The 22,829-nt window shown below is 42.2% G+C and overlaps 1 protein-coding gene and 1 long non-coding RNA gene across 2 annotated transcripts in view; one reads left to right on the top strand and one right to left on the bottom strand.

Moving 5' to 3' along the window:
• LOC142094420 (uncharacterized) overlaps positions 1-12,607 on the bottom strand; it is a 24,572-nt gene extending 11,965 nt beyond the window's left edge. The window contains exon 1 of the long non-coding RNA XR_012677660.1: positions 12,268-12,607. This is a non-coding gene — a long non-coding RNA (uncharacterized LOC142094420). The remainder of the gene's footprint in view (positions 1-12,267) is intronic.
• TM9SF4 (transmembrane 9 superfamily member 4) overlaps positions 12,438-22,829 on the top strand; it is a 23,381-nt gene continuing 12,989 nt past the window's right edge. Inside the window, exons 1-4 of the mRNA XM_075176528.1 lie at positions 12,438-12,535; positions 18,099-18,212; positions 18,294-18,393; positions 18,605-18,773. Of these exons, the coding sequence (XP_075032629.1) occupies positions 12,521-12,535; positions 18,099-18,212; positions 18,294-18,393; positions 18,605-18,773 (398 nt within the window). The 5' untranslated portion in view covers positions 12,438-12,520. The remainder of the gene's footprint in view (positions 12,536-18,098; positions 18,213-18,293; positions 18,394-18,604; positions 18,774-22,829) is intronic.

Raw genomic sequence — 22,829 nt, 5'->3', positions numbered from 1 at the left:
CCCACTGGTATGTCTGGGAGATTTTAATGTTCTACACGCAGGTTTAGGTCGATGGCGGGAGTTATGTGTAACAATACAAGGTGGTCCCACCCCTTTCTCTCGGGTAGTAGAAGAAATGGGTCTGGTAGATGTATGGAGATGTAGAAATCCTAATAAACAGCAATTTTCATGTCATTCAACTAGTTATAACATCTTTTCCAGGTTACATTTGATCTTACCTTCCTTGTTGTTGTCCCCTTATGTAACTTCGATAGAATATTTGTCCAGAGGTATCTCAGACCACTCCCCGGTACTTGTTGGTATAGATTTGTCAAGTGATAGAGGAGTAAGATTTTGGAAGCTAAACCCATGCTGGCTGAATACGATGGGTACGGGAGTAAGCCTTACAGTTCCTTGGGAAGTGTTTTTTACTGACAATAAAGGGTCAACACATATGAATACTCTTTGGGATACATTCAAGGCCTTCTTGAGGAAAACTCAAATTAAATGTATTGCTGAAATCAAGAATTCCAAGAGGAAGAAAGAGTCTGATTTGGAACAGCGTTGTAGAGATTTGGAATGTTTATATATAAGCTCACATACCCCTGATGATCGTCTACACTGGTTAAGGGATCAGATAGAATGGAGAGATTATCTCCTACATAAGTCTAAACGTCGGCTCTTATTTTCCCAACATAGGCAATACTCAGAGGCGGTTATGGGTGGAAGCTATTTGGCTTGCCTTGCAAGAGACCAACAGTTCAGTAGAGTAATCTCAGCAATTTATAATAGTCAAAACTAAAAACTTTTTAGAGGTGGTGAAATTGTTGATACTTTTTTTCAGTACTATGAAGAAGCTTATACTTCAAGAGACAAATATTCTCAGACTCGAGCTACTTGGATTCTATTTAACTTCCCTGTCTTTCTCAGGACTCGGCTTCTCTTTTGAATGCGCCTATTACGGTGGAGGAAATAGAGTCTGCTATATCCTCGTTCCCTGGCGATAAGGCACAGGGAATTGATGGCCTCCCTATAGAGATTTATAAAGACTTTTTTGTTCCCCAGTTGCTGGATTTGTATAATGGCCTTTTTGATTTGGGCTCATTGCCTCCATCTATGTCAGAGGCGCTAATAATGGTCTTGCCAAAACCTGGAAAGGATCCCCTTTATCCCGAATCATATAGACCTCTTTACTCTGCACCGATGTTAAAACACTGGCTAAGACACTTGCCTCTAGGCTTAATTTAGTAATTTCCAAAATAATTCACCCTGATCAAACAGGCTTTATGCCCGGTAAATCCACCGTTTCAAATCTAAGACGTCTCTATACTCATTCAGTTCCCTCATGTGGCCGAGGAGGGGGCAGTGGTGGTGTCCTTGGATGCTGCCAAGGCCTTCGACTCGGTCGAGTGGGGATACCTTTGGGAGGTACTGCATAGATTCAGGATGGGGTCGGAGTTTATTAAATGGATACGGCTATTGTATTCTGAACCAACAGCAAGAGTTTCTGTAAACGGCTACACATCTCCCTCCTTTAGTTTGGGGCGGGGAACCAGGCAAGGCTGTCCCCTGTCTCCAGTATTACTGACCATAGAACCCCTTGCCTGCTTAATTAGGGACCATCCGCTAATTGTTGGGCTTCCAATTGGAGAGGTGTGTGATTATATAGCTCTTTATGCTGACGACATGTTGCTGTTTTTGTCAGACTCAGATTCGTCGTTGAACTGTCTATTGGAGGTGGTTAATAATTTTGGAAAATTTTCAGGCCTATTGATCAACTGGGACAAATCTTATATATTTCCCCTTCATGGTGTAATTCCCTCTGAGGATAGGTCTAAACACTCTCTTAAATGGACCAAAAGGTTTAAGTATCTTGGAGTCTGGATATCTAATTTGGCGAGTGAATTTGTATCTCTTAATATAGATCCGGTTATAGAATATTTTAAAGTAAAATCACATATTTGGAAAAGACTCCCCCTTACGGTAACGGAAAGGATTAACCTTTTTAAGATGGTAATACAGCCTAAATTCCTATACATTCTTCAACACTCTCCGATATACCTCCCCTGAGCAATGTTTAGTAAAATAGACAGACTTATTTCCTTGTTTGTTTGGGGCGAGGGAAGAGCACGTATCCAAATGTTTATTTTGTGCAGCGCTAAGGCTGATGGTGGATTAGCGCTTCCAAATTTGAGAATATATTATTATGCAGCACAACTTGCCCATTTGATTAATTGGGCGGGAGATCAGATTCCTCTTGATCTGTTGGGCTTTCCGGCTGAGGCATATGCTTCAGGCGGTGCACTATTGCTGCCTATGGGAATATTACTAAGGGGGAAATATTCATATAAGGTGGCCCCAATAGTTAAACAGGCTGTTGAAGTCTGGCGTATTTCTCAAAATATAGTGGGAAATGAAGGTTACGATCCTTTTACTCCTTTGTGGCATAATCTCTCCTTCCCGGAGCTTAATAAACTGAGAGTATAATATTTGGCAAAAATATGATATAGTAAATATTGGACAGCTATATCAGTCTGGTATATTGAAATCCTTTGCACAATTATTACAGGAAAGGGGGATACCTAATTCTGCGTTTTACTGTTATCTACAACTTCGGCATTCCTTGAACGCTCAATTTCCTACCTCTACTCCCTTAATTCAGGCATCTTCCCTTAAACTCTTTTACTAAATGTGGGTACAAATAAAACTATTTCCCAGCTCTATTCAATTATTAATGGTTCTTTGGCCCCTAGGGATTTAGAATCATTGAAAGTGAAATGGCAGGTGAATTTGGGTCAGCTAACGGAGGACTCACATGCTTAAATCTATTCATAGTGCTACTACCTGTCTCTGGTAGCAACAAATACATTTATAGATATTTCACAGAGTTTATCTGACTCCAGTTGGTTTGCACCGTATGGGTCGGAGAAGTGATGCATCCTGTCCAAAATGTAGTTTTCCCCTGCAGATTTCTGGCATATGCTATGGGATTGTCCAGTAGTAGGTGCTTTCTGGGTGAAGGTCTGGAAATGTGTGATTGATACGATTCCAATGGCTCCCCATATGAATCCCAAAATCTGTCTTTATGTGATATCGTTAGATGATCTAATTGATAAATATCCAGATGTTTATATTTTCAATTTAATGACACTCACTAAAGTGGTGATATCCCGGGCATGGTTGGCACCTGATCCACCCGATTTTCTTAAGTGGAGAGCCCTGGTTAATAATACAATGCAACATGAAAAATATGTATATACTAGTAGAAATGCTAAAGCTAAGTATCCAAAAATTTGGTCTTAATACCGAGTCGGTTCGATTGATCTATAGTCCCTAGATTGAAGCTTAAAATACGGTGGGAGGGGCTGGGTGTCTGGGAAGGGAGGCTCGTTCTGTGCAAAGTAAATAATAAAATAAATACATAATAAAAACTACAAAATATACGGAAAATATGTGGATTATAGAAATGTGCAGTATGGGGGCGTTGGAGTGTAACCTATGCATTAATATGTTGCAAATATATAATATAGGATTAGTGGATCACTTTGTGAATTGTTCATTGTAAAGATAAAGTCGTAAATGGTATAGGCTATAAAATGTGCCTCACTAATGTCTTGTTCTTAAGGACTGGAATGAGATTAATGACCAATTATTGAATGGTGCAATTATTGTATATATTGCTTGTTCCATGTATAACTATGTTTGGAAATACCTGATGTATTTGAGAAGCACTTTAAGACTAATTGTGGTGTATGTTTAAATGTTTTTGTATGGTCACTTTTTTCTTATATGTGACGAAAAATTCAATAAAAAGTATCTGATTTAAAAAAAAAAATGTGAATGTTATTAATTATTAAGTGCTGTGTAATATATTGGTGCATATTATAATTATAATGACTACAATTCCCATTGTGCCATGTTTACTAAACATGATAATGTACTTCGAAAATTTTAAAAACTTCAGTAGAATAAATATTAGTGTACTTTTTCTAGAAAACAAGAGTAACTAGCAAAAATTACAATCGGAATGCAGAAAAACATGAGTTTTATTGTTTGCATGGTTAAAACTGAAAAAATTAGACATTTCCAGAGACAAACCTTTCCAAAGACAAATCTTTAAAACCTTGGAATGTCCCTTGAAATTAGGGACAGTTCGCAACTATTATTACCCAGTCTGACCCGTGTATCATAAAAGAACATGTGCTCATCACTCAGCTGAAAATGGAGGTCTACAGCAGCCTGCCCCTATGACTATTCTGGATATTGGAACCCCCCAAAAAGAGGTCAGAAGCTAAACTCCTAATGCCTAAGGCTATTGACATGGTACTGTAATTGATTCAGTTTCATATTCCAAATATGGAGTATGGTGCTCTGATCCAGGGGCTAGCCCAGTGGATTCCAAACTGTTTTTTCATGTAGCACATAAATACTTGATAGCTTATTTGTACACTGAAATTTAAAGTTGATATTTGTGTGCTACATGAAAAAACAGTCAGTTTTTAACTTATGTGCAAAAGAGAATACTAATTTGCACCCCTTGCATTGTAACATGGTTTTGTCCAGGAGACTGAAATAAGAAGTTTCTCAAGTTAAGATCCTTAATTAATCAGGCCCTTGATTATTTTACTATTATGACTTTATGCTGCAGTCATTGGTTACATTTTATGCTTTCCCTGAAAACTGCACAGACTCACTCCTGTTCTTATATACTGTCGACAAAGTTTTAAGTTTTAAAATGATATACATCTGTAGACATTGGGCCTGATGTACAGTTAGGCTGGGTACACATTACAGAAATTTTCTCCCAATGTAATGCAATATTACATTACATTAGGCCGCCTGCAATATTGTGACGACTGTTCGGCCCAATATTGTATTACAATGCAATATTGAGCCGAACAGTCATTTATCGGGTGATTGGCCTGATAATCATCTGAAAACACAAATTCGTATTTATGTGCATATACTCAGTAGATATGTTCACTGTACCTCGTGTTCTGGTTTTGGATCTGGATTAACTTCATGTTTTGGTTTTGGTAAAACTGCTCTTGCGTGTTTTGGTTCTCTATTTTTTTCTAAAATCCCGATTTTTTTTTTTCTAAAATCACATAATTTGGCTTTTTTTCCCCCTAGATTATTATTAACCTCATTAACACTAATTTTAAGTCTATTGCAGTCAATTTTGACCACCTCACAAGTCACAATATTATTTTCATACACTTTCAAACAAACATTGCAGCAGTTCTTGCCAGTGATAAGAAGGCCAAAAAATCCACCTCTTATGCGTGGAATTATTTTTACACAAATCCTGACAACAGTTGTCTAGCCATTTGTAGCATTGTAAAGCCACAGTCAGTAGAAGTAGGGACCTTAACCATATAGGATCCACACCCATGTTACGCCATTTGAGGCGAGGTCATGGAAAGCTCTTGTGAAAATCAGAAACTTAGGCTAAAAAATAACAACAAGCAGTCCAGCATCAGCTACCTCCCTTCTCTCAGCTACATCCCAGCACCTCCCATCTACACCACGAACACCTTCATCATCAATATACTCACAAGTGATAGGAGTTAGTCCTGCATCCAAGTTTCTAATTTGAGATGACTCCTCCCCTATCCAGGACTCCGCAGAATAATCCTTGAGAGTTAGGCCCACTGCTGCTGCTCCTGCTGCTGGGGGTGGATCTTCAACCCAGAAGCAGACCAAGAAGAAGACTACTAGTAGTTTACAACAATTGACTGTTAAACAATCCTTTGCAAGAGGAAGCAAGTATGGCAGTTGTCACCCAGTCGCAAAGCGGATCACAGACACCATGGCGACTATGCCAGTATTAGATTTGCGTCCAATATCCACTATTAATGCAGATGGTTTTAGACAGTTACTTGAGGTCTTCTGTCCCCAATAACAAATTCCATCATGACACCATTTTACTAGAAAAGCTATTCCTCACCTCTACCAGAAGGTTCGTAAAAAATTAATTATTGGGCTATAAAATGCCATTCTACCCACTGTACACTTAACCACAGATATGTGGACAAGCGGAACTGGGCAAACTAAAGATTATATGACTGTGACAGCCCACTGGGTCGGTGATTCGCCTTCACCAGCAGGGACAGCAGAAGCATGTACCCAAGAACGTCACATTATTCAGAGGCAAGCTACTCTGTGTATCATCTGCTTCACTAAGAGGCATATTATTATTATCGTAGATTTGTAAGAGCACTGTGGTAGTGCACCACAGCGCTGTACAGTAGGGAAGACAAGGACATACATGAAACAAGGGGGGGAGGGTAATCCCGCGCTGGGCTAATTAGTTTCAAATACACAATGCAGCTAGAAACAAAAGGGAGAATTGCTGCTCCCTATAGACACAAATATAAAACCAAAAAAACTGATCCAGATCCATTTTTGTACTACATTTGTGTCAGTGCCTATGTCAATGTTACTTATTGTGATGTATTTTAAACAGTTTTTTATTATTAAAATGTTTATTGCGGCCAACTGAACTCTGCCGTAGTTTCTACATTTTTACTGTTTATACTTACTACATGGTTGCGCTGGATCAGTTTTTTGGTTTTATACATGAAACAAGACATACGTAAAACAAGTAAGTAATCTTGAGAGAAAGAGAAAATTTGACGGGGCACTCTAAGGTTTTATTTTTTCATACAACGATGTACATATGAGATACCTGATGTGGATACCTACCAAACAATCGTTGTGGTATCAGCGTCTTTGATTATTAGCCGAACTTTAATTACATCATATATTGTCAGGGAATATCATTATAGGGTGACTTCTGTGATGGTGGATTCCATCGGGGATGAATTAGTATTGTTTGAGGATGTTGTACACATTGATGAGGGTGAATATGATGACAGTGTAGATTACAGGTGCTGAGATCTAGCTGAGAGAAGAGAGTTAGCTGATGCTGGTATACTTGGTAATATTTTGGGTATTTTATGTTTTTCTACAGTAAACTTTCATTTTTATTAGAGAGGTGTTTTGTCTTTAAAAAGGTACAAGCAGGGGTGTGGCCTGACAGCCAAAATGGCAGGACGGAGTTTTCGCTAGCTCCTCGCCTGCAGTCTGTTATCCTGTCACCATCGGAGCCCTGCTGCCCTCTACACGGCCCCCGTTATCTGCTATCAGCTAAACTATTCCCCCTGCACTTTGGGGTGCTCAGGGAAATGGGTTTCTCTGGCAAATTTATGAATGGCATTTCGAGCTTGTACCATTCCCCCTCGGCCACTATATCAGCGAATGGGTTGACCTCGGCGCCCTTCGCTATAATGAATGGCACACATCAGGGTTGCCCCCTCTCCCACCTTATTTTTGCCCTCGTTATTGAGCCCTTGGCTGCCAGGATTTGTGCTAATCAGGATATAAATGGTATACCTGAGGGTCCAAATACCTATAAAATTGCGCTCTACGCTGACGACGTTCTCTTGTCCATTACTCACCCGACCTCTTCCTTGTCCTCTCTCTTGGTCGAGTTGGATCTTTATGGTCACTTTTCGGGTTACAAGATCAATTCGAACAAGACGGAGGTTTTGGACTTCAATATCCCTGCCTCTGACAAAGCACAGTTAGAGCGCTCTTTCCCATTTCGGTGGCGTCTCCAAAACAATTAAATATCTCTGAGTTTTTATGACCAAACATTACCACCATCTTTTTCAAGCAAATTACCCTCATCTCATCGATCAAATAAAATCAGACCTTTCCACTTGGTTGCATCTTTATATTTCCTGGATAGGCCGAATAAATGCAGTTAAGATGAATATTCTTCCTAGACTGCTGTACTTATTCCAAACCCTGCCTCTTCGTGTTCCCTCTTATGTATTTAAGTCTCTCCAATTTCATGTTTCCAAATTTATCTTGCCTAATAAGCGCCCTTGAGTTACTCTTAAAACTCTGCAGAAGTCCTCCCGGGGTGGGGGACTGGGGATTCCTGATTTCCGAAGATATTACCTCTCCGCCCAACTTGCTCAATGTGTTTTGTGGTGCGATTCATCTAATTCTAGAGTCTGGTCTAAAATTGAAGCTGAAGGTCTGGGTTTCCTGCCGGCTTCCACCCTCTTGTGGCTCTCCAGAGCTCGTCGTCCTAAACGTTCCCTTCTCCACCCTGTCATCTCACACTCCCTCTCCATATGGGATTCCTCTTCTCAAAGGTATGGCCTTTCGCCTCTTCCATCCCCTGTGATTCCGTTATTTAACTCCCCAGACTTCGCCCCAGGAATTAACTATACTGCATTCCTGCCGTGGTACTCACAGGGAGTTGGGTATCTTAATCACTTATCTTCTTCTTCTGTGACTTTTCCTCAATTCTCTGACATTCAATCTCGTTTCCATATTCCCTCAAAACAGTTCTATCAGTATCTTCAGCTGCGTCACTTCCATACTTCTGTCAAAGCTCGTCTTTCCTCCCGTCCTCGTACCACTTTTGAATCTCTCTGCTTACGCAATCATCTACGAAGGGCCTTATCTCTACGTTATACTACGAACTTGCTTTCTCTGCTTCAGGCCTTCGAGGCCCCCATGTATTAGCTTGGGAAAATGACCTTGGCGTAACTCTACTAGATGAAGAATGGTCGGAGATTTACGAGAATGCTGCCTCCAGCTCGATTTGTGTCAGAATAAAAGAGAATGTCTACAAGGTTTTATATAGATGGTACTACGTACCTACACGTCTCCACAAAATCCTACCCGACTCTTCTGATCGCTGAAGGCGTGGGTGCTCCCAGGAGGGCTCTTTCCTTCACATCTGGTGTACCTGTCCAAAGTTGACAACTTTTTGGTCTGAGATTAAACACTTGATTCAAGCAATTCTTCAGGTGGATATTCCCCTGGAGCTTAAATTCTTTCTTCTCCCTCTTGGGGTCCCCTCGGCAGCTCAACATCAGAATAAATTGATTGGACACATTCTTTCGGCAGCTACTTGCCAAATTGCAGCTGACTGGCGGCAGCAGGGTCCCCCTTCTATCCAGACCATAATAGAATCTGGCAGACGCAACGTTTGGAACATATGACCAGCATCATCCGTAAATCCTCGAGAGCTTTTGCCAAGGTCTGGGACCCATGGATCTCTTTCAGGCGCGCTCGCCATTCATATAACCTCCTAATGCCATCCTTCTGTCCTTCGTATCTCTTCCTCTATTTATGTTTTTCCTCTTCCCGTCTTCTGCTTTATCTCTTATATGGAAATCTACACTTTTCCCTCTCCTCCTTCCTTGCCCCTCTTCTCCTTCTTCTCTCCTCCCTCTTTCCTACACAACAAAATGTCTTGGTCTCTCTTTCTTTTTTAGCTATAATTATACGCTGTCACCAGTACTCTATAAATGCTACGCTGGCCGTAGCCACTACGTGCTTATCGCATTTGTTTATTAACATGTACTCTGTCAGTTGTCATGCCCTGTTGAATGACCTTGCAAAAATAAAACATTATAAAAAACAACAAAAAAAACCACACGCTTTTTACTTACATTTTTGTTTCCCTGACTTAAAACCACTATGCACTTGAACATAGGCTTTAGCACATGTGATAGAGGTATTCGTATCACCATGACTGAGACTGGAGAGTGACAAGAACAATGCCATCCCTATTTCTGTATGAGCTATGGCACAGTAGAATGTCACTGGAGACTTTTAAGAACACTGACAGCCCTATTATTACAATTTCTGTTTCAGCACTGAACCTGGCCACCTCTGCTGTTTCTGAGTGAGCTATGGTACAGTAAAATGTAACTGCAGATTTAGACCAAGACTGCCAGCCCTATTATTTCTATTTCAGCAATGACAATTAGCAATGGAGATATCCTCTTTGTGTGTTACCTATATAACACAGTACAATGTGACTACAGATTTAGAAGACTAAGCTTGCCAGCCCTATTATTTTTATTTCAGCAATGACAATTAGCAATGGAGCTCTCCTCTTTGTGTGTTACCTATATAACACAGTACAATGTGACTGCAGATTTAGAAGACCAAGCCTGCCGGCCCTATTATTTCTATTTCAGCAATGACAATTAGCAATGGAGCTCTCCTCTTTGTGTGTTACCTATATAACACAGTACAATGTGACTGCAGATTTAGAAGACCAAGCCTACCAGCCCTATTATTTCTATTTCACCAATGACTATTAGCAATGGAGATCTCCTGAATGTCACTGGAGACTTTGAAGAACACTGCTACCTCCCCTCTTTCTTTTCTACCAATCATGCTCACCAACTGCAGTAGAGACTGCCAAGAACTTTGCTACCCCTACTGTGTCGCTTTGTGAAATGGCGCTGGATGGCCATGGAGGTAGGTACTTATAGAATCCAAAACTCGCAAGATCCGACGACGTAACAATGACGTTTTGCCTCGTTTTCAATTCAGAGGGCACGAGAAAGTATCGAGTCGGCTCGGGACTCAGATCTGCTAAGTTCGGGTGTGTTCGGTACTCGGGGAACCGAGCCTGAGCATCTCTATTACTCAGCTGGATGCATCTCACAATATGTAGAGCTCTACAACACTAGCATATGTACCCGGTTCATGTCTGGATCAATAAGTGTAGCATAGAGAATGGTTAGAGATGCAGCTTGACACTGTTCGCAGTAAATGCGCAGGTTACATAACCCACACTAACGAATTAAGTATTATCATCAGTAGAAATCAATCTGTAATGATCCAATCAGAAGAAGCTAGCTGATGGTGTCAACTGGTCTCATTATCAGTGCATGTATTTGCACCAGCCCTTCAACACCCACTGACCCATCCCCTTCTCTCCATAGGTACATGAAATATGAAACGTTTAGCAATGAGTAAACCAACTAAGCCTTCCTATCTCAAACCAGATGTTAAATCAATAGCACCCATGCTTAAAAAATAGGCCTCCCTATCTGCAACAACCTGAAACATTAAATTTATACCATTCACATTTAATAAATAGACCTATGATCGGTAACCACTTGAAATTCTTACTACCAGAATTAATTCTGATCAGGTTGGTGCTGTTCTGGCACGCAGCCGCTACCAATTCAAGCTTTGGGTATTTCTCAGGTATGTGCTATTCAGTCGTATCACTTGCACCAGCTACAGGACAGGTGTAAGTGGCGAGTGATAGTGATGACACATGCTAGAGCATGTGTTTGCAATCAGCAGCTACTGTAAAAATGCAGTTTAATTAGACATTATTAACATCCTAATAAATGTATTCGATTGGAAAAAAATGAAATATATAAACCTTTTTTTTAGAAATATTTTGCCATGAATGACAATATTATTAACAGGTGACTTAATTGAATACTGCTGAGAATTTATATTCCACATATTATTATTATTATTATTATTATTAATTTTTATTTATAGGGCGCCACTAGGTGTCCGCGGCGCCGTACAGGGACAAACAAAATTACAATACGAGGTGAGACAGCACAGTACAGTAAACAATAATCACAATAACTCAGTAAGCTCAGGGCACAGCTAGAGGGGGGAAGAGGAGAGGAGATGGTCTGCCAACAATGACACCTAGGAGGGAGGGCAAGGATGAGAGGGAGACCCCCAGGGGGAAGAGGAGGGAGCGAGAGGGGGCGGGGGAAGAGGGTCCTCGAGGAGGAAGCAGGGAAGCTGGCGAGCAGAGTTGAAAGTAGAGAAGACAGGAGGAGAGAAGACCCTGCTCAAAGGAGCGTACAATCTAAGGGGTGGGGTAGACTGACAGAGAGACACAGGGGAGAGAGGGAGAGAAGGAGGAATAGAGAGGGGGAGGGGAATGAAGGAAAGGAGAATGAAGGGGAAGAGTCAGAAGAGCAGGTAGGGAGTTAAGTAGGAGACTGAAAGGCTTTAAGAAAAAGGTGGGTTTTTAAACACCGTTTGAAACTGGACAGATTGGGGGAAGTTCTGATGGAGGGAGGGAGCTTGTTCCAGTGGAGGGGGGCAGCGCGGGCGAAGTCTTGGATACGCGCGTGGGAGGAGGTGATCAGGGGGGAAGAGAGGCGACGGTCATTGGCCGATCTGAGAGGGCGGGATGGAGCATGAATAGAGAGGAGGGAGGAGATGTAGGGTGCTGTGGAGTTGGCGAGGGCCTTGTATGTAAGAGTGTATTTGGTGCATCCTGCAGTGCGCTTAGAGACGTTTCTTCAGATAAACTCCTAGTTGAATGGATACCTGCGTATACCTGAATTACATGTATTTAAAAAAAACACAATTTACCTTCGTTATGTGGGCCTTAAAAAAAAAATCATGCCCTCAATGTGTAGAATTAGGGATTGGATTGTGTAGTTGGTCAAAATTGGAAAAGAGGGACATTACCTGGTACTGTCCCTGGAAATTAGGACACTTGGCGCCTATGCAGATGTCAAGAGACAGTACTTAAGGGTCAAACGTCAGAGGCTCAAGGCGATAATTGTATGCCAGGAAGCAGCTATGTGATGACACTACAGAACTGCAATTTGCATTGTATTTAATCACAAGTCACAGCAGCCTCCGGTTCCCATAGCAATAAACCACAGCGGTGACGAACAGGTCACTTCCGCTGACGTCGCCAGGGACACGTGGATCCAAGATGGCGGCCGCTGCGGTAAGTGTTTGGTTACGAATCATCTCAAGGCCCGAGATGTGTTGTCACCGATTAGAATAGAGCAAGTGGTACCTGGGGGTTAATCATGGGGAGTAACGTGGTGAAGTGATTCCAAAACGGATCCGGAAATCGAGTTCCGGGGTGTCACGGATCCCGGAAGTAGGGAATACAACACCCCCCCTCCCCATCGCCTGATCCTGGTTATGTGTTCCCTGTCACTCTAAAGGGGCACTCTGTCACCCCCTCATACTGTACTGTCAGCAGACCCCTATAGCCCCCTCCTCAGTGTTCCCTCTTTATACTATCTGTTCACCCAGAATGTGGCTTACTGCTCCTCCTCACCCCCACACAGTTATTACATAGCAGAGACCACCACTGCATTATAGTGTGACGGCACCAGACCCTTAAAGCCCCCTCCTCCGTGTTCCCTCTCTATAATATCTCTTCACCCAGAATGTGGCTTACTGCTCCTCCTCACCCCCACAGTTATTACATAGCAGAGACCACCACTGTATTATAGTGTGACAGCACCAGACCCTTAAAGCCCCCTCCTCAGTGTTCCCTCTCTATAATATCTATTCACCCAGAATGTGGCTTACTGCTACTCCTAACCCCCACAGTTATTACATAGCAGAGACCACCACTGCATTATAGTGTGACAGCACCAGACCCTTAAAGCCCCCTCCTCAGTGTTCCCTCTCTATAATATCTATTCACCCAGAATGTGGCTTACTGCTCCTCCTCACCCCCACAGTTATTACATAGCAGAGACCACCACTGCATTATAGTGTGACGGCACCAGACCCTTAAAGCCCCCTCCTCCGTGTTCCCTCTCTATAATATCTCTTCACCCAGAATGTGGCTTACTGCTCCTCCTCACCCCCACAGTTATTACATAGCAGAGACCACCACTGTATTATAGTATGACAGCACCAGACCCTTAAAGCCCCCTCCTCAGTGTTCCCTCTCTATAATATCTATTCACCCAGAATGTGGCTTACTGCTCCTCCTAACCCCCACAGTTATTACATAGCAGAGACCACCACTGCATTATAGTGTGACAGCACCAGACCCTTAAAGCCCCCTCCTCAGTGTTCCCTCTCTATAATATCTCTTCACCCAGAATGTGGCTTACTGCTCCTCCTCACCCCCACAGTTATTACATAGCAGAGACCACCACTGTATTATAGTGTGACAGCACCAGACCCTTAAAGCCCCCTCCTCACTGTTCCCTCTCTATAATCTCTCCACCCTGAATTTGGGAATCACTGCTCCTTATCCCACACATGGGTATTTTCATTGTTAATGATAATGTCAAAACACCCCATCCAGAAAGTGGGGGTCACAGCCACAGTTCTTGTACAGAACTTAGACCATCCTCCCAAAACTTTGTATCATCTGATATGGTAACACATGTTCTTGATTTAAAAAGTACTAAATAAAATACACATAAATATTTAAATATCTGTATTTTGGTCCCACATATGCAGACCAAACATCTACATATACGTGATATAAATGCAAGACTTTGGAAAATATGTCTATAGTTGTATTTTGGGGTTTTCTACTAACTGTTATAATAAGAAGTGTAACCATGGTTATATGCAGTTTTCCTACAGTAAGTGTGGTGCATGTCCCCAATATAATCCTTATACAGTAACAGCCTTTATCCCAATGTCATACAAAAGGCCTCTTTGTCTTGGAAAGTAAATAAAATAATCTCTAGCACAGAAAGGGTTTATCATATGTGTTTATGTACATGTTATGATTGTTGATTTATAAGGTACCACAGTTCTCAGCAGCAGCGCACATTTGGGAAAATAGGACATACATAAAAAAGACATAGGAGGTAGACAACATAAATGCAGATATGAAAATAAAGCATAGTGAGGACTCAGCTCATGAGAGCCTTTATATTCTACTTGGAAAAGATTAGAGCTGAGACAAGGAGCGAGTGTGGCTCAGACTGGAAATTGGAAGGGTGTACTGGTAGGAGTAGTGAAGACTGAGTGAGTGGGGTAGGGAATTCCGTAAGTCGGTGGCAGCTTGTAAAATCTTGGAAATCTTGTAGGTGTGAGGGCGAGTGTTACTATGTGTGATTTGAGCTTTATAAAGGGGTTGGTATTGTGGATGGCTTCGTAGGTGAGGGTTAGTAATTTGAATTGGATTTCGGAGGACACTGGAAGCCAATGGGCAGGGATTTGCAGAGGGATATGTTGGATGTAGAGTGATGAGAGAGGAAGATCATATATTATAATATTATCATCATCTATTTACTTATATAGCGCCACTAATTTTGCAGCGCTGTACAGAGAACTCACTCACATCAGTCCCTGTCCCATTAGAGCTTACAGTCTAAATTTCCTAACATATAGTAGACACACAGACCGAGAGAGACTAAGGGCAATTTTAATAGCAGCCATTTAACCTACTAGTATGTTTTTGGAGTGTGGGAGGAAACCCACGCAAACACGGGAAGAACATACAAACTCCTCACAGATAAAGCCATGATCAGGATTCAAACTCGTAACTCCAATGCTGTGATGTAGAAGTGCTAACCACTAAGCCACCGTGCTGCCATATTATAATATGTTGGCCAAAGGTTTTTAATGTATTCCTGATATAATTAATGTAGACCTAATGATGATTAGCTAATTTGTTTTAAGCAGATTGGTTTGTCTGTGGTACAACCACCCCCAATAAGGAGTGGAGGGAACACTTGTTTGGGCTGTACCAATATGCATAATTCTGCTAGAAACTAGTGAGCTCATTGAGATACCTATTGACTTATAGTCATGAGGTATTGCCAGCTGAGTACCCAGTGAATACAGGGTAAATTCTCATGAATATTCAGGTCACATAAATGACTGCCTCCTCTGTATCTATGGGACAAGTATGCCTTTTAAATGGTTTTAATAATCATTCCTTACATTGGACACCTCTAAACTTCTTCCTTATACTTTCTCTGGAGTGTAAATAATGAAAATGTCTCTACTGCATTACAACTACCATGACCAGCCGTCTGATTAGTCCTAATAATACATAACCACTTTGTACTCATGTGTAGGTTCATTATGCTCCCACACTCTAAGGCTCAGAATGTTCGCTCATATGCACATCTATCTCTTTACACCTTGGTTTAGTAATTGGTAGTAAGTTTCCCTTATTCAGTAGTACTGGACAATTCCTTTGCACTGTTAGTAATCTTGATAATCTAATGTTTTAACATTATGCAGAAAGTTAACCTTTGTCAGAACATAAAACTGTTTCATATTCAGTGGGGTATATGGTAAAACTAGGAATGGTTTGAAATAAAAATGTGTGCAAGCCAACCTTTCAGTGTAATAATAGAAACGTATAAGCTAGTATATACTATGTTATTGAGCAATCTTTTAGCATGTCCTTTAGAGATTTTGCTCATGTAAGGTGCAGTTTTGATTGTATAATCATGGTCTTCCCCTACAGCCTGTCAGCAGCACCTCCAGGTAGTTACTTTGCCTATTCAGTGCTGCCAATATATTACTATGTTTTTCTGTGTCTGTTGTGATTGTTTGTGTACTGCACTGTTCTCGGTCCTGCCTGATACATCTGCAGCTAGTCAGTATTATGTTTCCGGGGTCTTAAGCTCATTTGAGGGTCAAGGGTTTTGCTGATCAGTGTGGATAGCTCGGGCTGGGCAAAAACCGATCTTGGTTACCTGAAGGCCCCATTTTCCAGCCTACACTTACAGCAGAATTGGGTCATCAATTACGGCTTCCTTTCCTGGAGCATTGGCCGAGAACCATTACAGCGGTTTCTGGCCTTTAGTTGCCTGACACATGAAGGTGTCTTATTCGTGTGACCAGAGCTGTATTTGTCTATTCTATGTTGGTATGCAGTTCATACCCATTATTTTGCTTAATTGCTAATCTCTAAAAAGTTTTTTACAAAATTACTAAAGCATTTCTTACATTTAGTGAAATTTGTCCTTCTCTGGGACAGGTGATTGACAGACAGAATAAAAGCACTTGCTGTAAAACTTCTTTAGCCTGTCTCTCCCCTTTAACTGTAGACCACTCTTAAAATATTAGTATTGAGGCAAAAGACATTTGAGGTTTTAATTTCTTCATGAGAAGTATGGTTTGATGATAAAGGAGTAGCCCTTGAGTAGCTCTTCCCAAAATGCATCACATATTCTTATTGGTACTGCCCCCATTTGGCTGTGACAGAGATGGCTTATCAGAAAGACTATATAAGTAGAGTGTGGATTTTAAGTTGTCCAACTAGTACGATTCCCATAGAGGGACAAGAGGTAATTCTAATTTAAGTTGCACCTATTGTACTGGTTGTATCATGTAGTTTAACTAAAAGTAGCATCCCCTCTATTGAGAAAAGAAGCATAGTTTAAAGTAATAAATACATTATGTAGTATTAAACTCAATGCAGTTGTACACAATAAAGTAATTTAACAGAAAAGGATATTGAGTCCGATTCCTTGCTATATATTGGGGTATATATATATATATATATATATATATATATATATATATATATATATATATATATATATATATATATATATATATATTTATTTCAATAGTTGATAGACAGTGATCTAGCTGGTTAGCTGAAGAAGAAAGGTCATGTGTTGCTGATTGTTCAGGGGAAGTATTAATAGATTTAGAACAACAGTGTATGCGATGATCCCCCATCCCACTGTGCACAGCCCCAGGGGAGGTAAGTTGCTATAGGTTGGTTCCGGCTTTCCCCTTATCTGTGTTTAAAGCACCCTCTGCATTCATCTACAGTAGGTATAGGCAATTCCTCCTCTATTCTGAAAAACACTGCCGGCAAACTTCTTATGGAGCATGATGGGGTTGTGGTATAGAATTGCTGCTTTACAGTGAAATCTGTGCAATAGCTGGCAGCAGTGTTTGAGCATCGGGCCCTTGAAACATTCAAGTGAGAGAATGTGGTTTTAATCTTGGGAGGGGGGGGCATGGTTGGTGTTATAGTAGAGTCAGTACCAATGCAATCATAAGTTCCATTTGGTCCTAATCTGGCTTGATGTGACCACAATTGTCTGTTACTGTTTGCAAAGTTCTGTTGTGCTTGGTTTCTACATTTGGTCTAAGTTATGGACTCGCAAACAATTTAGATCAGGTGATTCCCAAAATTGTCCATGCCTTTAACAATAATCTGACTTTGCATGTATGGGAAAATTCTCAGTCACTGAGAGGTACATACAAATAGTATTATTTGAATAGCAGATACACTGTCCTCCAAAATATATGCCAACTATTAACAGTTCAAGTCTCCCATAAACTAATATCCAAGAAAACATGGGGTCATTTTCATTGTTTTGCACTAATACGGCTTTGCTTCTTTTTTAGTATAACCAAGCAAGTTTGATCGGGTTAACTTAGGTTGTAAATCTCCCCTCTAATGTAAACTGGCCTCAGTCTCAGATTCACTGGTTTGGTATATTGTTTGTTTTACTCTGCTTCGGACAGCACCTTCCAGACTATACTGTGTCTTTATGCTTGAGAGGAATGTATAATTCACATCCATTTCCGTCTTTTAGGTGAGAGGTGTGTGGCTGCTGCTGAGCCTCTCCCTCCTTCATGGAATTGGCGCATTCTATGTGCCAGGAGTGGCACCAATGAACTTCCTCCAAGACTCCGCTGTAGATCTAAAGGTAAGTTTCCTATTGTATAATTATTTATGGTGATAAAAACAGTAACTCCTGGCTGATATCTGTGTTCAATTTTTGCTACAGGCTGTGAAGCTGACTAGCTCCCGGACTCAGCTGCCTTATGAATACTACTCTCTCCCGTTCTGTCAGCCATCTTCGGTCAAGTACAAGGCAGAAAATTTGGGTAAGGAGGAGAACAGAGTAGTGTGTATGTGGAGGGTGGGTGCAGGTGGAGCTGAAGGTGGGGTATGAGTGAAGAGTGGGTGTAGGTGAAGCCAAGGGTTGGTAGGAGGTGGGGCATGGGCTAAGTAGACTATTTACATACTGCATAATGAAGGTACTTTGTGTTTGTGATCTAACCTGATGTCTGCTGTAATTTTTCTGTCTACCATTAGGTGAGGTCCTGCGAGGGGATCGGATTGTTAATACTCCTTTCAAAGTGTTTATGAACAGTAACAAGAAATGTGAGATTTTGTGCAATACTCCCAGTGAACCTCTGGTGCTTACAGTGGAACAGAGCAAACTGATGGCTGAGCGTATACAGGAGGATTATTACGTTCACTTGTGAGTTCTTTCTCTTTCAGATTCTTCAATGTGTTAACTTTTATACAACTGATATTCACTATGTAGAAATGTATGCGTAGTATTGCAAGTAATACCAGTCAAATGTTAGCATGAGTCGAATGCTAAGTAGACTGACAAAAGCAAACATTTTGAATCCATAGTGTGTAAATATAAGCATTATTATATAAGGTACATACAGGGCCGGTGCAAGGATTCTCAGCACCCTAGGCAAAACTTTGACCTACCGCCCCACCACCCCAAAAAATTACCCACTTTGAACACCCTCACACACTTGACGTTTGTAAAATAAAAATAATAACTTTTACCTCCTTCTGGTTGGCAGTTAAGACTGCAGTCCAAATGTACTGATGTCTGATGCAGAACGCTGTCAGAGCGGGAAACACGGGATTTCTATAAGGAGGGGTTTCCAAATGTTTGACTTAAAAACAAAACAAAAATCTTGTGACAATAAGCCAGCAACAGCCCCACCCCTCTCCACATGCATTACACCAATACACCCCCAGAGGTACAGAGGGACAGAGACTGGCACAAAAATAGGAAGTGGAGAAACTGGCACAGGCAGAAGAAAGGGCAGAGAGGGTGGCGCAGACGAGGGAAGGGCAGAGAGGGTGGCGCAGACGAGGGAAGGGCAGAGAGGGTGGCGCAGACGAGGGAAGGGCAGAGAGGGTGGCGCAGACGAGGGAAGGGCAGAGAGGGTGGCGCAGACGAGGGAAGGGCAGAGAGGGTGGCGCAGACGGGGGAAGGGCAGAGAGGGTGGCGCAGACGGGGGAAGGGCAGAGAGGGTGGCGCAGACGGGGGAAGGGCAGAGAGGGTGGCGCAGACGAGGGAAGGGCAGAGAGGGTGGCGCAGACGGGGGAAGGGCAGAGAGGGTGGCGCAGACGGGGGAAGGGCAGAGAGGGTGGCGCAGACGGGGGAAGGGCAGAGAGGGTGGCGCAGACGGGGGAAGGGCAGAGAGGGTGGCACAAACAGCAGTGAAGGTAAGAAAGACTGTATATACAGATAAGCATAGAAAATTAGAATGTGTTTATCAAGATATACTTACCTTCAGTACCAGGCTGTCGGCTCCATGTGCATGGGGCAAGGCTCAGCACCACAGTCCAGTCCCAGGCTGTCAGCTCCATGTGCAGGGGCACCTCTGCTCAGCATCAAAGTGCAGGTGGGGGCCAGGGTACACCCTAGAGTAGCTGATGAAGCCGCTACCGATCCGCGGTACCTCCTGAACACCGCATGTGTCGGCTGACTGAGAAAAAGCACCAAGAGCACAGGGGGAGCTGAACGGCAAGCGGAACAATCACAGGCCAGCAATGTCCTGACACAGAGCTCCAACCAATCACTGTGAGAAACATCTGACAAACTGTCAGGCAAGTCTCACTGTGATTGGTTGGAGCTTACAGTGTCAGGACATTGCTGGTCTGTGATTGGTCCGCTTGCCGCTCAGGACCCCTCTGCTTTTGGTGTGGGAGCTCAGTCAGCCGACGGCAAGATTTCATTCATAGAGAGACCACCATGATGAAGTGCGCCGGTAAAATGGCGCCGGCGCGGAACTTGGCAGAGTCACGCCGGCGCCTATGTAACTTAAAATATTTTACATTTTTAGTTTATACTTGGTTTTTACATTGCTTAGGGGCGGGTGGCGCCCCCAAAAGCCCGGCGCCCTAGGCAACTGCCTAATGGTAGCGCCGGGCCTGGGTACATAAAGATCAGCTTGGCTTACGCCTGAATGTCGTGTTTGGCCCAATACTCTATTCCTGCTGTGCAGGTGAGAACATTCATTCTTTTGATTCAATGATGATTTATGCTTACTATATATCTAATTGTATAGTATTTTAATGATGTTTTTATTTTTTTTTTAAATAACATTTAAAGAACTGTTTTGTTACAGATAATTATGGTGGGCCAAGATCATGTTTCAACATGTCTTGTATTGTGTATAATTAACAAAATATAATCACAGCATAACAAAAGTATACTTATAATGGCTTTAGTAGCGGCTATATAAATAGGTGATGATGATGGACACTGCAATTGTCGGACATTCTTATGTGCAATAGTCTCTCCAGTGTGGTGTTTGCTGCATACTTTGGGTCATTGCCCTGTTGGAATATGAAGTTCTAGGTCTTTTGGAGAATACAGCAGATTTTCTTATAACATGTACCTAGTGACAAGGCTAAAAAGTTTTAACCTGATCAAACCAGTGGGGGGATTCCTCCCACTTGTTATGGGTTATCTGGCAAACTATAGAGGAAATTTCATGCTAGTTTTCTTTTTACAAACTCTCACATAAAATGCAGATTTAGGCTTCCCTAAGAAGTGCCTCTTTCACATGGATGCACAGTTTTGGGAGATGACTTGCTCTAGACAAATTCAAGTTCTATCAAATTCTCTGTTTCTGTATGATTTTTTTTGTGGGTGCTACGGGGATATTAAGTATTTTCTTTTTCTTTTTCCACCATAATCTTTATTGAGAAGTATATAGGATACAGAAAATAAGAAGGGAGTTAACATGGGGGAAATTAAAAAGACAAAGTAATGAAAAAAGAAGAGGCATTTCACTGCACAATGTAGTAATGTTAATCTTGGAAGAGACATCGTAGGGAAGTTAACTAGTTATCCCGAGGGGAGTCGAGCAAGGCTAAGGATGAGTGGGTGGGAGATGAGGATGAGGTTCCTTTGGTTGCACCTGCCCTCACTGGGATATACACATACCACCTTCAGATGGGGGCCGAAGCAGAGGTGGAGTAGGGCATATCTATCATCCCTATTTCAAAGCTGTGCTGGATTTTAGAGATTATTCTAATAAAGGTGGGGGGAGGGCGGGCAGTTTTGGGCCCTAGTCGCTATCCGAATAAGATAAGCCCATAAGATAGTGATCATGTTTAAGGCCAGAGCTAGGATAGAGGTGGTGCAACGCCACACCCGGGTCTGGGTCAACAGGCCCCACAAGACTAGAGATATAAAATCAAGTACCTCCCGCCAAAGTGGTTGTATGAGCGGCTTTTGAGCGCAATGATGCCAACAAAATTTTGTTTGGGAGGGCCAGATAAGATAGAGCCTAGCAGGGGGAAGGTAGAGCCTATTAATTTAACATGCATCTCAGTGTGGTTAATACACTTTGAGATACAATGCAAGGTAATGTAAATGGTCTCCCACTGCTAGTGGAGATTAAGGTCCGACTCCCAATGTACTTGAGAGGGGCCCTTGGGAGGTAGAGTAAAAGATTGGAGGTACTGATACCAGAAAGTTATACCCCCCCCCCCCTATTAGGGCTTTTCGTCAGTCTGTCCAGCATTTGTGACCGGTGGTAGAGTCAAGGAGTGAGGGTTCTTAGATGCTGATCCTACCCAATGGCGAATTTGGACACATGTAAACATATTTTTGGTAGGTATATCAAAACGCTCCTGAATGAGGGCAAAGGGGAGGAAAAGGTTTTGGGCAAATTAGTCTTTAAGAGAGGTCATAGCTTTAGAACGCCAAGTAGCAAGGTTAAGATACGGGATGAGGTTAAAGATGGGCATAACGGAAATATTGCGAGTAGGAAGCGAAAGCGTGGTGTCTGCTCATTAGTCTATACCAAATCTGCAGAGCATCGGAAATTGAGAGGAAATGGGGGAGTGGGAAGCAGGCGAGCATTACTAGGATTCCACAACAAGTCCACTAGTGGGTAGGCTGGACAGGAGCCCCATTCCAGGTCCACCCAAAGGTTTAACGTTGGAGGAGAGGGACCAATCCTTGAGATGATACAGTTTGCAGGCCTCTTGGTAGAGGGCTAGATTGGAAAGAGTTAAACTGCCCTGTTGCTTCAAAAGGGTCATACATTGATGAGCCAGAAGGGGGGATTTTTGTTTCCAGACATAGGATATCATTAGTTTATAGAGGAGGTTTATGTATTTCTTAGGGACAGTGTGGGGTATGGTGCCGAAGAGATTCATTCATTTCGGGAGCAGCATCATCTTATAGGGGACCATATGTCCCAGCCAGGAGACCTTGTAGTTAACCCAGAGAACATTTGCCATTTTGCCAAGAGTTTGAATCCAG

Source organism: Mixophyes fleayi, chromosome 6 (genome assembly GCF_038048845.1).
Source record: "Mixophyes fleayi isolate aMixFle1 chromosome 6, aMixFle1.hap1, whole genome shotgun sequence".
Classification (NCBI taxonomy): domain Eukaryota; kingdom Metazoa; phylum Chordata; class Amphibia; order Anura; family Limnodynastidae; genus Mixophyes; species Mixophyes fleayi.
This window is presented reverse-complemented; position numbering and strand designations above follow the sequence as displayed.